At 35.5% G+C, this 17,107-nt stretch overlaps 1 protein-coding gene across 6 annotated transcripts in view; it reads left to right on the forward strand.

The window, feature by feature from the left end:
* Window positions 1-497: 497 nt before the first annotated feature.
* Window positions 498-17,107, forward strand: part of cep112 (centrosomal protein 112) — a 193,814-nt gene continuing 177,204 nt past the window's right edge. For 5 of the 6 annotated variants that reach the window (XM_048190649.1, XM_048190658.1, XM_048190676.1 and 2 more), the window contains exons 1-5: window positions 498-741; window positions 981-1,084; window positions 2,725-2,915; window positions 3,058-3,194; window positions 16,360-16,441. In XM_048190649.1, the coding sequence (XP_048046606.1) occupies window positions 725-741; window positions 981-1,084; window positions 2,725-2,915; window positions 3,058-3,194; window positions 16,360-16,441 (531 nt within the window). In that variant the 5' untranslated portion in view covers window positions 498-724. Of the gene's footprint in view, window positions 742-980; window positions 1,085-2,724; window positions 2,916-3,057; window positions 3,195-16,359; window positions 16,442-17,107 lie in introns of those variants that run through there. The other variant, XM_048190694.1, reaches the window with a different exon arrangement.

Raw genomic sequence — 17,107 nt, forward strand, 5'->3', positions numbered from 1 at the left:
AATAAAAGCTGTTCTTCATTCAAAAAAAAACATAATTAAGTTCCCTAAAAATCAGGTTAAACTAAACTTAACACATTCATTCTAAATGGCAGACATTGAACAGCAGTGATATGATACGGGTTTGTTTAACATGCGATTTTTTTTTTTGGTTGCTAGGGAACGGAAACGCTCCTCGCGAGAACCGGAATGAAGCCACAAATAATGATCTCCTTTCCTGTCATTACTAGGAGTAAAAGTCTTCAAATTAAAAGTATAAAGTGCATTTTATAATTTAATATAAAATATAAAGGTAAAATAGAAACAACAGCTAAATAAAGTTTACTTAATGTAAGTGATATTGCTGAATTTTAAAGCTGTAATGTACAAGCTGTTGTAATGAGCACGTGGATGGCTTATGTTTAATATAGAAAGAAAAAAAAGATATTACAACAGCTAGTTCTTTGAGACTTTTATTTTGAAATCAGAAAGTTGAGCGTGATATATGACTTCACAGTGTGTCAGTTTGAAACGGTGTGGGAGCGTAAACTAGCAACAAGTGGGGGACAGCGCACAATCACAGCTACAGACAACACTACAGGAAGACATTATTATAATTTTTATTATCCATAATGACTTAATGCTCAACAAGTATTTATCTCAGACATATACTTACGTTTACATTAGCAGTATATATAAACATATCACAGAAGTTAAAAACAGAAGTTGCGCTTCTCAATATTTGTGAATGAGCTTTGCTAACTGGTGAGCTAATATAAACTATGTACACTAACTACATCACATAACGATTACTATTTATGTATTCATAAGACTCACTGGACTGTATTCTGTAGGCTGACAAAACATGACATGTCTGTCAGTTGTGGCTGTCTGCTATGATAATATATGTATCAGTAATACATACTGTAGCTAAAATTGCATTCTTTTTTCTGAAGTATACAGTAAAGTGCAGGATGTTTTAATTTGACTTTTGTTGTATTTAGGAGAAACATGAGTGATCAGGACTCCTTTGGCATTCTGGACTCTGAGTTTGATCATTACCTGGTGGACATGAAGCCATATGTGCTTAAACTGTCACACAAGACAGGTGAGAACACACAGTACATATTTAAAGGATTAGTCCACTTTTAAATAAAATTTTCCTGATAATTTACTCACCCCCATGTCATCCAAGATGTTCATGTCTTTCTTTCTTCAGTCGAAAAGAAATTAAGGTTTTTGATGAAAACATTCCAGGATTTTTCTCCATGTAGTGGACTTCAATGGAGCCCAAATGGTTGAAGGTCAAAATTACAGTTTCAGTGCAGCTTCAAAACGTTCTACACAATCCCAGATGAGAAATAAGGGTCTTATCTAGAGAAACCATCGCTCATTTTCTTAACAAAAACCAAAACAAAACTTCTATACGTTTTAACAATAAATGCTCATCTTGAACTAGCTCTCTTCTTCTTCTCTATTTGAATTCCGGCAGTGTAGATGCTGGTCAAAGTTTGAACCAATTGTTATATACTTGCACTAGCATATTGTATATGACAATTTAGTTCAAACTTTGACCTGTGGAGGGCAGTAATACACTTAGCAGTGTTTACACTGCCGGAATAGAGGGTATGCATCGACGTCACTTTCCCGCCGAAACGCGTTCCCTCAGCTGGACTGAGTGGCAAAAGAACCTGCCGCGTGACTGGATTTAATAGGGGAAACTGTGAAAACACGAGTAAAATAAACGATTACACTAAAGGTTTGACTCGAAAGTATTCCTTAAAACACGTCAAATAAACCTAATCCATGGATATTGACATGTAGCCAGGAATCGTGTTTCCTGACATTTATATGTGCCTGATTTCGACGCCGGGGAAACACATAAAGCAAATCTGCCTGTTAATATTTTATATAACTACAATATAGGTAGGTTTAAATCCAAGTAATCACTTGTATCAATGTTATATATATCGTCATATTGTCCAGCCCTAAAACTTGTATAATTTTTGACAGTGTTTATTTAAAAACACCCAATTATGCAGAATATATGATGGTAACTATTTAATTGATGAGTTGTCAACACAATATATAACAATACAATACATATGATTTTACCTCAAAATCCATCATTTCGACACAAAATGATAACTGCAAATCCATGTTTTTCTACTGGAGTACAGCTGTTTCTGTGAATTGCAGTGATTCATTTGCTTCTTTTTTCTGTAGCTTTCGGCAGTCTTTAAATATATACCTCAGGTTTTTTGTGTCAAAGCAATTTGTACAGTCAATCACAAAGTTTTGTGTGTTTTTCGCTGCATTCACACTGAAAACCAATGCTGCTGCTCAGTCTTTGTGCCACTCAGTGGGCGTGACCGCAGTCCTAACGGTCGATGGTGACGTCACATGCATACCCTCTATTCTAATAGAGAAGAAGAGAGCTAGTTCAAGATGAGCATTTTTGGTTAAAACGTATAAATTTAAAAAAAAAATTTATAAAATGAGCGATGGTTTCTCTAGATAAGACCATTATTTCTCGTCTGGGATCGCTGTAAACTGTAATTTTGACCTTCAACCGTTTGGGCTCCATTGAAGTCCACTATATGGAGAAAAATCCTGGAATGTTTTCATCAAAAACCTTAATTTCTTTTCGACTGAAGAAAGAAAGACATGAACATCTTGGATGACATGGGGGTGAGTAAATTATCAGAAAATTTTCATCATCTTTTACAAAAATAATTTGCCCATCAGAGCGGCAGCGGTGTGCGCTGTGGATTAAAAAGCTGTGTGATCCTGTGACTTGTGGTTCTGGACTGACTGTAAGGAAGAATCGTAACATGTACGCCCGACTCCTTCTGCACATGCTCAGGAAAGGAGTTTTAGAGGGTCCCTTTACCCACAAACCTGAAGCGGGCAGCCTCAAGACTTTACCCACGTACATGGTAAATACTGCACTGACATTTAGCTTTCATCTTCATGCATGTCTTTATCTTGACTTGTAGAAGGCAACATAACGCCATGAGTCAGTGTTTGAGACCTAGAATCAGCGGTGATTGTTGAGCTGGTGTGTTTTCCTGTTTTTAGTCCATCTATTTTGACGAGCCGTTGTTGGGAAGCTCACAGCAGGAGCAGAAATCTGCAGAGCTGCCTGACTGGGTGTCTGGTGAGTTGGGTCAGGCTGATGGCACATGGTCCACCTCACCCCTCTCAAACACATACAGGTATGACACTCCACCTCCTGTTAATCTTGACTAAGCACTGCTGTGTTGAAATGCGATGATTCAATAAAGGGATAGTTCACCAAAAAATGAAAATGATCCCATGATTTACTCACCCTCAAGCCATCCTAGGTGTATGTGACTTTCTTCTTTGAGTCGAGTTATATTAAAAAATATCCTGGCTCTTTCTAGATTTGTAGAAACACCCGTAAGACCGTTGTTAATCTTCGGAACACAAATTAAGATATTTGTGTTGAAATCCGATGGCTCCGTAAGGCCTACATAGGGAGCAATGACATTTCCTCTCTCGAGATCTGTAAAGGTACTAAAAACATATTTAAATCAGTTCATGTGAGTACAGTGGTTCAATATTAATATTATAAAGCGATGAGAATATTCAATACGCTGATTCATAATGCTCCAAAGCTTCATGAAGCAGTGTTTTGAAATCGGCCATAACTATGGGCCAGTTGTTCAAAAAGTTTAATCTGGATCAGAATGATCTGGATTTGGAAATCCCATGTTTTGCTATCCAGGATCAGGTAATCCATCTTACTTTTGTGCTGGTTTTCAAAGAAAAATTGGATTGGATCACCATGATCCAGATACACACTTTTCCAGATTACCAAATCTGGATTACCAGTGCTCTATGGAGCCCCTAAAGGGACATGATGATAGAGAGAATATGGGTTTTGAATTAAATATAATATTTTTGTTGGATATTTACAGCTGTTTGGGGATTGTTTTATGGCACCAAAATCTTTTTTACTTTACAGTAGGTTACCGAAAGGCTAAATATGTAGGTTAATGTCTATTTCTAATTTATTTAACAGTTAAACTAATCAAGAGCAAAATAAAAAATGTGTATGTATACTACATGATATAAATGTTGTATTTTTTGAACAGTTTTAAAGTTTTACTACATTTTCCTCCTGGAATCCACCTTGAAATCCTACCCCCTGTTGGGATCAGGATAATCCTGTTTTTTTGGATCAAAGTTATCCAAATCCTACTGACAAGTTTTGAACAACACAAACTGAAGGTTTGATCCAGATTAAAACTAGGATTGGATTCCGTGATCTAATCTGATTTCAGAATCCCTTTTTCCTTTTGAACAACCCATTTTCAAGATTTGATCCAATCCAATGGCCAAAATCCGATCAGATTACTTTTGAACAACTGGCCCAAAATAAGTTGTTATTTTGTTTTTTTGGCAAAAATATTCTTGTTGCTTTATAATATTAATATTGAACCACTGTACTCACATGAACTGATTTAAATATGTTTTTAGTACATTAATGGATCTTGAGAGAGGAAGTGTCATTGCTGGCTATGGAGGCCTCGCTGAACCATCGGATTTCAACAAAAATATCTTAATTTGTGAAAAAATATCTTTGTTAAAAGATTAACAAAGGTCTTACGGTTGTGGAACAACATGAGGGTGAGAAATAAATGACAAAATTTTCATTTTTGGGTGAACTAACCCTTTAAGCCTAGTCTCAGACTAAAAAGCATGTTTGAGCTGTTTTAACAGAAAGCAACTTGTACTGACTTAAAATATGTTAGTGCCATTGTTTTGTCTCAAGATCACACCAGTAATGTTTTTTTTGTTTGTTTATGAAAGCTACTTAAATGTCCTAATTGAACTAAGGTCTAATCCTGACTTAATCTAAGCCCTGTCTGTAAAACCGGGCCTTAGTTGACTAAACTTGACTAAACAAAAACAGGACATGGTTGACTAAATATGTTAAATCACACTTGACACAGGACTAAGACTAAATTAAAAATAGCTGACTAAATGAACACTATGACAGAACCCATTCGGGGGTTCCCGAATTTGACATTTGGGAACCCTGAATGATAAATAATATAATAACAAAAATATAGATTTGAGTTTTTTTTTTTTTTCTGTGTGAAGAAAGAGAGTAAGGAGTGATGCAAAGAGACATGAAACTAGAACAGATCTGTAGGAAATTGCCTGGGACACATTATCAGTTACACCATTAACTGCTCATACAAACGCTGCGTCCAAAATTAAATTCTTCTCTACTACGTAGTACGCAAAAACAGTATGCGAACAGAGTAGTATGTCCGAATTCACAGTATTCGAAAAACAGTAGGCGAAAAGTACCCGGATGACTTACTACTTCTGGTCAGATTCTGAAGTGTGCACATGATGGACACTTCACTATCCCATGAGGCCACGGGAGAGGATTTGTGAATGGAGGTGAAGGGACATAACCATTGACTGACACTGGTATTTCATGTGACAGTAACAACATGGCGGATGTAGTACGCCTGAATTCATTCATACTACACACATTCCTACTATATAGAAGTTACTTTTTCAACAGTCGTGAAATACATTTAAATTCAAATGTAGTACCTACTCGACAGTACACGATTTCGCATACTCTCTACTTATTTTGAAAAAGTAATTGACACTTCGCAAAGACCCGCCTCCCCTTAGTTACTGTTGCTTTGTCCGACAAGCCATGGCGCTGTCACACCACACGCAGTGAAAAATACATCGCGGAGCAAAGAGGACACTGACGACACGTCGACAGACAAGACAGAGCAGGTTAATTATGATACTAAACAAAGTCCCAGCTTTCAAACTGTGTAGTTTTTTAAGAAATAAATTTTTTTTTTTAATGTGTTGTGACCATAGGTTGTGACAGATTGCTGTAGCGCGGTTCGAGAACCAATTATCTCTCCGTCTAGTTAATTCATAGCATCAAATAAACATGAATGAACATGAGAAGGAATGTTGTTTAAAACACGGAAAGAGGAAATACACATACACATTTTTCAAGTTCAAGTCCACCGAGGTGAATCTTCTAACTCCTGACTGCTTTGTCGGACAAAATGGCAGATTCTGCGTTATGATTAGTTAGATCGCTTGTCAATCAAACTCCCGGCGAAGGGTCAATTACCTCTCAACCGGCAAAAAACTGCATTATGTGTGTATTATGTAATCTGGAAGTACTACATCCGCCATGTTGTCACTGTTACACCAGCATCGGTTGCGTCGCTTCACTGCCATTCACAAATCCTCTCCTGTGGCCTCACGGGATAGTAAAGTGTACATCGAATGCACACTTCAGAAATTTTGCCGAAAGTAGTTGGTCATCCAGGTACTTTTTACCTACTCTTTTATGAGTACTGTGACATACTTGCAGCCACTTATAGTATATTTAATCACCAAATGCAGCAACTGGAATATCCCACAGAGTCATTGTAATAAGAACAACATTTCATCACGGTCTCTGTGTAAGTGTTTTTCTATATCAGATGAAGGTCTGATCTTAATGTTGGTCAAATGTATGCAGAAATAAAGAACACTGACAAATTTTCTAGCACATCTGTATACAGTACGTCACTATCTGTGGTATAAAACTGCTTATATCAATATCAGCGCCATTATCAGCCGAGCCGACACTCTCACAATGCTTTGATGTTCGCTCTGTGTTTGTTCACTGCACTGAGAAGTCATTCACAGAGTTCAAAACATCCTCAGCCCCACTGTTCATGACTCAGTTGATAATATCCTGTCAAACCGTCACTGACGGTTTAATGATTAGGTTTTGAGTGTCAAGCCAGGTGTCCACATCCACTTGTAAGACACTCCATTGCCCATGTTAAGCATAATCTTACAACTGTACATGATGTAATAGGTATTGCCTTTTTAATGTAATAAAATGTTAAAAAAAAAAAAAAAAATCAAAAAATTAGCTCATAATGTAATATATATATATATATATTTTTTTTTTTTTTTTATTTTTTTTACATATAATGGTTATTGTTTGAGTAAATGTTACATTATGAACACACTAAAACCTTTGAACATAATAAGTGAAATAGTGTTTACAATGTAATATATATATTATATAATATAATAGTTTTCTTTCAACATGATAACGTATAAAACATAGTAATATTTTTTAAACCACCTTATTTATTTTTTAACCTACCTTAAGCTAAAAGGCTTGCTCTATGAACGCAATAATACGTTTTTTTTTTAAACTGGGTACAATGAGATGACATTATTCTACTCACCCTTCAACCATTGAACATTAATAGGACATAGTGTAAACACATCAACAAGGTACTTTCAACAGGCCATGAAAAAGCACGATTCTTTCCACCGCAATAACGGAAGGGTTAAACATAACTATAATGATATATGTAATATATGTAAGTGATATATCACTATAGTGATATAGTGATATATGTCTGTATTATGTAATATAGGTTGCCTTAATAAAAAATATTCATGAACTTCAGCTTTGCGTGATACTATTTCAAAGTGATTTCCATCATTTTTACAGATAATAAATTGTATTTACCTGTGAAAACAAACCTGGAAAGAGATGTGAGGCTTCGAAATGCAGTAGGCTAGTCAGGAATAAGGTGAATAGGTTATTACATTAAAATTACATAGGCTCAACATTTTACTAATTTTGTGATTATGATCTGCTTTGTTTATTCATTTACTGTTATTATTTTTTTAATCACTGGTTTTAAAAAGTTTTTATTTTTATTTTGCTATATTGATTTTTTTTTTTTTTTTTTTTTTTTTTTTTTTTGAGGTGCCAAAAGGGGGTACATGAACAAAATGCTGATAGTTCATTTAATTCTACCTTAAAATAATATTAAAATCGAGCATGTTTTTCTAACTGCCAAAATGTCATAAATCCAGTACATTTAATCAAATTACCTCATCATTTGCAATAAAAAATGACTGTATCCACACAAGCAGCATGCATATGATAGATTGCATGCAGAATCTGCTGCCTCAACTCAAACTTTCTCAGATACAAAAACATACCTTGTGTGAGTTCTTGTATTTAATGATGATAACGAGCAAGAACGCAATTGTTCCCAAATATCCACATGACTGCAAACGTGACATTATTATACAACAGGTCAAAAAATAAAACATACATTTTAAACACAGTACTGTCAGTATTTACTCTATTTTGCAATGAAATATTAGTTCTAAAGAAAACCACAGCAGAACTACAACACACGTCTGTGTTTCGCGAACAATTCTGCGGCTTTGAACGAAGAGTTTGATGTGAGACTCAATGATTCAATGATTCATTCACAGCCACTTGCTTCGATACTGAATGAATGACTCGATGACTCACTCATAAAAACAGTGACTTGCTGCCACCTACTGGCGGTTTTAGTTTAATATTTAAAAATTTTACTTCGTTTTACCATCATTGCATATTTCTCTATTGAACATTTTTTTATTTAAAACGTTATTTATTTTATAAAGTTATTCATAAAGGTAAAAAAATGCACTGGAAAATCAATTTAGGGGGCAAATATTGTCCCTTAATGGTAAAGGTGTGACTGCAGTCGAAGTGGAAGAGAGAGCGTACGCAGAAGGATGGTAATCCCTTCAAGGGGTACTCCAAGCTAAAAAGTTTGGGAACCACTGGTGTAGGCTATATGTTGTACTTAGTGTTGTTATCACTCACTGTCATATATCAGTATATATAATATAAAAAATGTATATAAAAACAAATTTAAAAGTTAATTGTGACTTTTTATCTCACATTCTGACTTTTTACTCCCAATTGCAAGTCAGAATCGTGAGATATGAACTAGCAGTTGCGAGTTATAAATTCAGAATTGTGAGATAAAAAGTCGTAATTCTGACTTTTTTCCTCGCAATTGCTAGTTCATATCTCACAATTCTTATTTTATTTCTCAGAATTGCAAGTTTACATCACGCAATTCTGAGAAAAAAAAGTCAGAATTGTGAGATAAAAAGTTGCAATTACCTTTTATTTTTTTTATTTTTTTATTTTTTTTATTCAATGGCAGAAACAAGCCTTCATAAATTGTATGCCTAATACTAAATACTATTTATTGGGTTTGAAAAATTATGAAAAGGTTTTTGGTGAGTTCATAAAGTAATTCATTTCTGTTAATCACATTATGAGCATTATTATTATTATTTTTTTTTTACATTTTTAGAAAATTATTACATTATGAACATTTAATTTTATTAATAATGTAATATTAATTACACTATGTGCAGTTATGACATTATGCTTTGCTATTTAGTACAGGAAGATGTTTACCAGGATCTCTAGACACTGACTGTGAACTTTTGCAGCAACAAATCTTTTCAAATCAATTTAAAAAAAAAAGGATTTCTACCAAGTATGAAGTGATATTTGTGTTTTATTGTATGAGTGTTAGGAGTAGTAAAAATTGTGGTGTGAATGCTTTGGAGGAGATGTTGTTTGTCGACTCGTGTCGCTCTTGGTGTGAAAAGATCTTGAAACCTCAACTATGCTAGACAAAATCACTGCCAAAGACACATGCTTGTGTTTAGCCACACAAGTGAATGCTTGGCAGTAGCAGGCCTGTGTTGATCTGCAGTTCAAGTCATTGACCCTCAGAGCTGAAGATTAAACTGGTTCTTCTGAAATCAGAGCTCTCTCAATCAGAGCAGTCAGCAGATAGAGGAAGTCCATCTGCTTGAAAGCCTGGACTTGTGCTTCAGTGCTTGATTTGGAGAAGACCATTAAAGGCATTTAGATCACAGACTCAAGTCCTGCTGGAGAAAATTGCAGCCGCGTCTTTTATGTGTCACTCTCATTTAGATCAGATTAAAGCGTCGAGCTCTCGGCTCTTCTCTGATGTGGCTGTGTTTGCTTTCAGTCAGTCAGGTGATGATATAACAGTTCTTCTGCTTTTGTGGTTTTCATGGGAGTTTTTCTTTTCTTTTCTTGTTTGTCTTTAATCCTTTGCTGTTGAACATTGTTTGAAGTTTTAATGTTTTTGCATACAATCATTATGTCTAAATATAACACAAGTGGTGTTTTTTTTTTGGAGGGGGGAATTGCACATGCTTCTTTTAAGCCATAAATTTGATGTTTTATGCTTTTCAGACACTTTATTTCTGCCTGCATATGGACGTTTCAGATTGTTGATGTAAAATGAAATGTGAAAATGTTAAATTGGGTGACTGTAACAAAAAGGACATGCCTGTGTCATATTTCCCCTGAAACCAAAAGAAGTATATAAAACAAAAGGGGGTTGTTCATAATATATAATTTGCCTGATTTATAAAACTTTTATTTGATTTTTTTCTTTTCTCTGGCTGTTGACAGTATTTTCTGATTTATGTGAGAAAAAAAATCCCCTCCGTAAAAACGAAATGAAATGTAGGCAAATTAGTGCATTTTTATTTAGATGACATAACATTTCAGAAGCTTGTAATATGAGACAGCTGTCTTATGTACTGTGATAAAAAAAAAGATATATTAAAAAAATATATATTTTTTTTAGATTGTAAAGTAGGGGTGTAAGAAAATATCGATACATGACTATTGCGATATTATGTTTGTTTACATCCAAGATTCATGTCAGCGGCTTTGTGTTCGTTTAAACCTGACTACTAGATGGCTGTGTTATCTCAGAACATAAACTATGACGCGGAGAAGCGCAAGGGTGAAGTGTGGACTCATTTTAAGTTTTTTCTAAAATTAGATCCTCTTCTTAATTGAGGATACTAGAAATATCGCAATATATCGCCTTTCTTACAGTATGAATACATTGCAATATATCGTATCGTAAACCCTGTATTGTGATATGTATCGTCTCGCCAGATTATTCGTGATACACAGCCCTAGTACATCTGTAAAATATGCATCAACCTTTACATATTTTGAATTTAATTTATAAATATTTTAATTAAAAAAAAAACAACAACAATTTTTTTCTTACATTATGTAACTGAGTTTGTGGAATGTGGATATGGATGCCAAAGTCCTTCATGGAACCATTAAAGTCAATAAAGATTTTTTTGGATGAAGAGTGGATGTTAAAATTACAGTATTGTCAAAGTGTTGACAGTTCCAAGTTTGTCCACCTGATGGCGTTCTTCACTTAAATTTGTCTCTTGAATCATATCAGTTGAGTTTAGAAAGGCTGTGTGTAACAGATCTGAGAGCATTAAGAGGTGTTCTCAGAGACGTCTGTTGATGTGTGTTTAGTGCCGCAAGAAGAGTTTCACATCTTGTTGTCAGTTATGGGTTATTATATGAACTTTATATCATTAGTGGTGTTTGCTGAGGCATGCTTCACTATTGTTGTTGCTCATACTTAAATGACACCTCATATCGCACAGATTGCAGCATTTAACTGCCTAGCAGTGTCTTAGTGACTGATCACCCAGGACACCAAGTGGTTCTCAATCAGAGGGCCTCTGCAAACCTCACAGGGGGCCATGCAGGATGACTTAAAAGTACTTAAATTAATAAAGTTGTATTAATATATTAATTCTTCTTTTTTTCTCAAAATAAATTGTGGTTAAATAATTTATCAATACTCTTGAGATTCTATTAAAAAAAATAAATAAGCATCTTTGTCACAATAAGGGGCCTTCATGTCAAAAATGTTGAAAACCACTAGCAGCCATATTATAATATATATTCCACCACATGAGAAATGTGAATTACTGGAAACTTCATAAAAACCCATGATCGACCAACAGAATTCACCCAAGTGTTGTCCAAATTACTAAGACAGTTTTAGTTTTAGTTTAAAAAAAAAAAAAAACAAATTTACCAATATTTCTGAAATGTTTAGAGTTTGTGAGTTTCCAGCATGCAACTTTTGTCCAGTTGTTGAACGATAAATCACTGACAGACAATCAGAATTCATTCTAATTTAAGGGCTCGCGCATTTAAAATGGCAGACACATTGGAATATTGGAATTGGATAATCGCAGAGGTCCAGAAAAAGCCACCACTGTTTGACAAGTCAAACCCCCTTTTCAAGGATACTTTAAAGAAAATGGATATATAGAAAACAATCAGTCATGCCCTCGGAATAAATGGTGGGAAGTATTAACGAAGAGATCATTATGCCAGGCTAGCAATCAGTGTAACATAAAATTACCTCAGGTATCCAGCACTAATTTCAGCAACATTATCTTGCTTCCTTTGAAGTTGTGGTGAAAAAGACTAGGTGTTTTTAATTTTATTCCACTATGTTGACTTCATCAGCTACATTTGCTGGTAGATTAGATAGATTACACTAGCTATTCTCTCCAAACATATCATGCTGAGGACATCTGCTGGTTAAAATGTGTAAATGCAACAAGAACAACAAAAACATGTTGTGCACACTTTAAAACCGCAGCGCATGAGCTTAGAATAAACAGACCGTTATTGTTCATTAGTGTGGACAGAAATATAGTTATAGTTATCTTTATAGTTATTGTTATTGAACTTTAACGTTCGGTCACATTTACTGTTGATCTGCATATTTTTGCTGGTGAAATTCAGTAAGGAGTTCATATGAGTTCACATGATTGGGAATCGTACATACAGGGGTGAAGTATGTATTTTGCATCGGCTTCAGTTGGTCATGAAATTTCTGTGACTTCTGCGTAAGCTGTGCATCATATCACTACACTATTGACAATAGAAAAATAATGAAAATTTTGCTAATGTGACCGCACCTTTAGTGACCACACAATAACAACAGTCTAGTAATACACTTACAACCAATCAGAACACATACATCCAGAACACCCTAAAAATCACACTTGTGGCCACTCACATGTTCAGATCATCTAAAGACCTAGTTTCCTCATGTGAACCTCCCCCTCTGTCTGTTTTGGTTTTATGTGTTCACCAGAAACATTAGCCAGAGTTTCCAACCGTTGCCAAATGTGACAGCGGCAGCGACGGCCATAAGAGACATCAGATGTGTTCCTGAGTCCAAGGTTTGAGTCAAGTACACATGAATGCTTTGGCCTTGTGTTTTTAAGTGGTGTGGATGAGGACGTGTCCCTGAGACTGGGGCCGTTGTGAGCAGCTGCAGGTCAGGACATGGGCTTTAATCAGGCTGAGGGGCAGCAGCACCTCCACGATCTGCCCCCACAGCTCTTTGATCCCACACTCTCATCTCATTCAATTATCCCCATCCACCTGTTAACGGCCAGGCGCCAATCACAATGGCTGGCCTCATCTGACATCTCAAAGGGAAGGTAGACTGTGTGTGTGTAGTATGCATGCAGTCCAGCAGATTTAGCTGCTGTGCCCTTTTAGATGTGTCCTTTGATGTAGTGTGCAAACACAGAGCTATATATTGTATCCTTTTAGCCCCCTTGTGGCTGGCATGCTGCACTACACCTAATGTCAATGACTGCATCCCAGTTTACATGCTACCTGTGATATGCAGAGTTGGGGTAACACATTACAAGTAATGCAAGTTATGTAATCAGATTACTTTTTTCAAATAACTATTAAAGTAACACATTAAAATATCTGAGTTACTTTTCCAAGTTAGTAATGCAGGTTTTCTCATTTATTGACTATTAAAGGATTAGTTCACTTTCAAATAAAATTTTCCTGATAATTTACTCACCCCCATGTCATTCAAGATGTTCATGTCTTTCTTTCTTCAGTCGAAAATAAATTAAGGTTTTTGATGAAAACATTCCAGGATTATTCTCCTTATAGTGGACTTCAATGGCCTCCAGACGGTTGAAGGTCAAAATGACAGTTTCAGTGCAGCTTCAAAGGGCTTTAAATGATATCAGACGAGGAATAAGGGTCTTATCTAGCGAAATGATCGGCCATTTTTGAAATTTTTTTTAAATGTATATGCTTTATATAAACAAAAAATCGCCTTTGTAAGTGCTTCCACCAAAACCGCATTTCCGTATTCTTCAAAATGTTTACGCTTTATATCCTACGCCTTCCCTATTCTACTTACAGAATGAATGCAGCGCCAGTTAAATTTTTTCCGTAAGTAGAATAGGGAAGGCGTAGGATATACAGCGTAAGCTTTTTGAAGAATACGGAAATGCGGTAGCACTTACAAAGGCAATCATTTGTTTATATAAAGCATATACATTTACATTTTTTTTCGAAAATGACAGATCGTTTCGCTTGATAAGATAAGCGTTACTGTAATTAAATTACTTATCCACTGAAAAGTAAAGTAAGGGATTGCTGTTCATTTTTAGGTAACTTAATTACAGTTACTTATAATGCACTTGCGTTACATACTGTAAATTAGTTCAACAGTTCTGTATAAATGAATATTGAATTTAAAATCTAAATTTGTCGTATAAAGGTAAAAGTGAACGCTGCCTCTTTAAAATCGTTAGCTGTAGTGAAGTTGTGCGTGAGTTCGCAACTTTGCACCAGTTGGCTGCGTAGTCGCTGTCTGAAGATGTCGGCAGAAGTGAGTGGCTGTTTTGCAGAATGGAAATATTCCAATTACTTAACTTTTCCATGTTTGACTAAATTATTAAAAGAGTTTCCTTTCTATTCGGTCAAGGTTTATAGGGATTTTAAGAAGTAATTAGTAATAAGTTACTTATTGAGTAGTTAAATTACTTTTCAGACAGAGTAATTAGAAAAGTATTTTAAATACAACATTGATCTATTTAGTAATTAGTAATTGATTACTTTTTTGAAGTAACTTATGGAACTGCTCAAATCAAATATGTTGAATAATATGTCAGGTGACTGGACGGTATACTGTTTCCTGTTGTTTCCTGTATCCAAATTTTTCAGCTGATTTTCAGTCATAAGGTTGATTTTTGTTGAATTTTTTTTTTTAAGCTGTTACATGCTGCTGTCTTTCAGTGAGGGACTTCTAAAAGCCACAACGCTGCTGAGTTAATGATTTTGTTGACAGTAACAACTTCCAACCTGTGCATCATTCAGGATTGAATAGAATTTTAAATACCTTCACGGTGCATAATTTTAAGTCCATTTGAATTGAAAGTACATTTAAAATTCATGGAAATTTATATAACTGCATTAAGTGCCATTTTTAACAGGAAAGGAAAGTTTTTCAAGACTGTTGGTGTGACAGCCTTGTTTAAAAGTTTCCTGAATGCTATTATTCAATTCCTTCAAATTGCTGCTCAGCAAATTCTTGGTCTTCCAATTCAACATCCAGTGTATTGTGGCCAATTCAATTTAAATTTGTAAATTGAGTTATTTCTTTACTTATTTGGTGTTTTTAATGTAAATCTTTTTCTTCTGCATGAACATATATTTTGCAGCGAGCCCTGAAGGGACGATCATCATGATTTAGTTCATTACAGAGTTTTGCATGGTGCTCCTGTTTTTATTTCGGTGAGCATCACGTAGCAGGGTAGAATGTGAAAGGTGAAGAGTGTTGTAAAAGTAATAATTCATTTTAAGGTATTAATTTGATATGCTAACGCTTACATGCAAATGGAAACAGTACACTTTAAGATGTGGTTTAATGACACATTAGATTAGTGAATCATGATACTTTTGTTTTATTGCACACTTAAAAGTACGGACTTTCTCATTTTCAGTGCTGTCTGTGCATATCTGGATACAGCCATCATTGCTATAAGCACTTAAATAATTGTAGGTCGTGCATTCAGCTATGTGACTGACAGCAAAATAAAAATGGCAGTGCTTTTAAAACTGCCTTTTGATGTGTATTTTAGGCTAGAGCTTAATAGTAAGTCCAAACAAAATCATAGAAAAAAAGAGGGTGTATGTGTTCCCAAATACTTGACGAGACTTTCATATAGTCATCACATCCTCCCTCTCTTCATCATTTGACTTACGGGGGATTAGTTTAATTAGTTGAGATTTGCGTTAAGCATCCATAATTAGCTCGAGAACACGTTCTTAATTTGCCCGTGAAACAAATGTGTCATGGCTGTTGAAATCAGCGACATCTAGTCAGACGAGTCTCAGCCTTTGAAGTTGTCGTTGGTGGCCTCAGCGTAGCAGATCAACTGGAATTATCTGGGCAAAGAAAGAGATCATAAATATCATTGAACTGGAAATTATATATAATAAATGCCCCCGACAGGCATGAGTATGTGGCAAGTCTGCTGTTGCTTAATACAAGTATTTAGGAACACGGACCATGTGTTTTAGATGTGTTAAAGATGATGCAATGTTTCCATCACATGTATAAGAGAAGCTTTTTATGCTTCCCTGCATGAATGTGTTAAACACAGTCAACATAGAACAGGCTAAAGCATCTGTGCATGTGGATTTCGAAATGTTTGTTCATGAATGTTCTAGTAAAAGGGAGCTAACATCGATACAGGTTAACATTTGGCTCTTGTTTAAAAATGAGGTGAGAATGACCATCTGAAATCTTTTCTCTTCCACAGGAAGTTGCTCAGCGATAAGTCACCAGCTAGACCCTTGTCCTCAAGTCCCGTCAAACGCAATATCAAGGATGATGTCAAGATGGTGAGTGTTATGATTTCATCTTATCCAAGATCAGGCCTGTCAGCTTGAACTTCAATAAAACACTGAAACTAACCTGACCCTAAAGCCATGACTGCAATAATACAAAGCGGTAGACCTCACAGGTGTAAGTATTGAGTTTTTTCACCAGCTGGCCACACAGAACCACCATGACCTTCTATATCTTTGTGTTATAACTAGGATTGCTCCCATGTGTCCCAGTTTTTATCAGGTATTTGGGTTCAGACACCTTCCTGTAATGTGAGTTGTTTGCTCAATGTGAACTATCCCATTCCCACAGTCTATTAAGCTTCAACTGTTTCCATGAACCTCATTAGAATTGAGCTTTATCGGACATTTCCTTGCTTCTCTTTCCTGACGAGCCGAAGCTGAACTCAGGAAAGTGAACCTGGAAACACAGTTCCCTGGAAACTTTCAAATTAATAGAACTTTAAAGAGATGGCTTCTCCTGAAAAACAAGCAGTGCCTGAAAACAAAGAGGAGCGGGACATCATGTGACCCTCCACAGGAATTTATTGCATGTGAAGGGAAAAGCAGAAATGATGTGGAGCAGTCAAACATCTGGTGTGCCATCCATATTCCAAGGCTAAAATCTATAAACATTTTTAATGTTTATTTAACATTTTAAAAATATTAAGCATTTGTAGT

This window comes from Megalobrama amblycephala, linkage group LG1 (assembly GCF_018812025.1).
Source record: "Megalobrama amblycephala isolate DHTTF-2021 linkage group LG1, ASM1881202v1, whole genome shotgun sequence".
In the NCBI taxonomy this organism is placed as follows: domain Eukaryota; kingdom Metazoa; phylum Chordata; class Actinopteri; order Cypriniformes; family Xenocyprididae; genus Megalobrama; species Megalobrama amblycephala.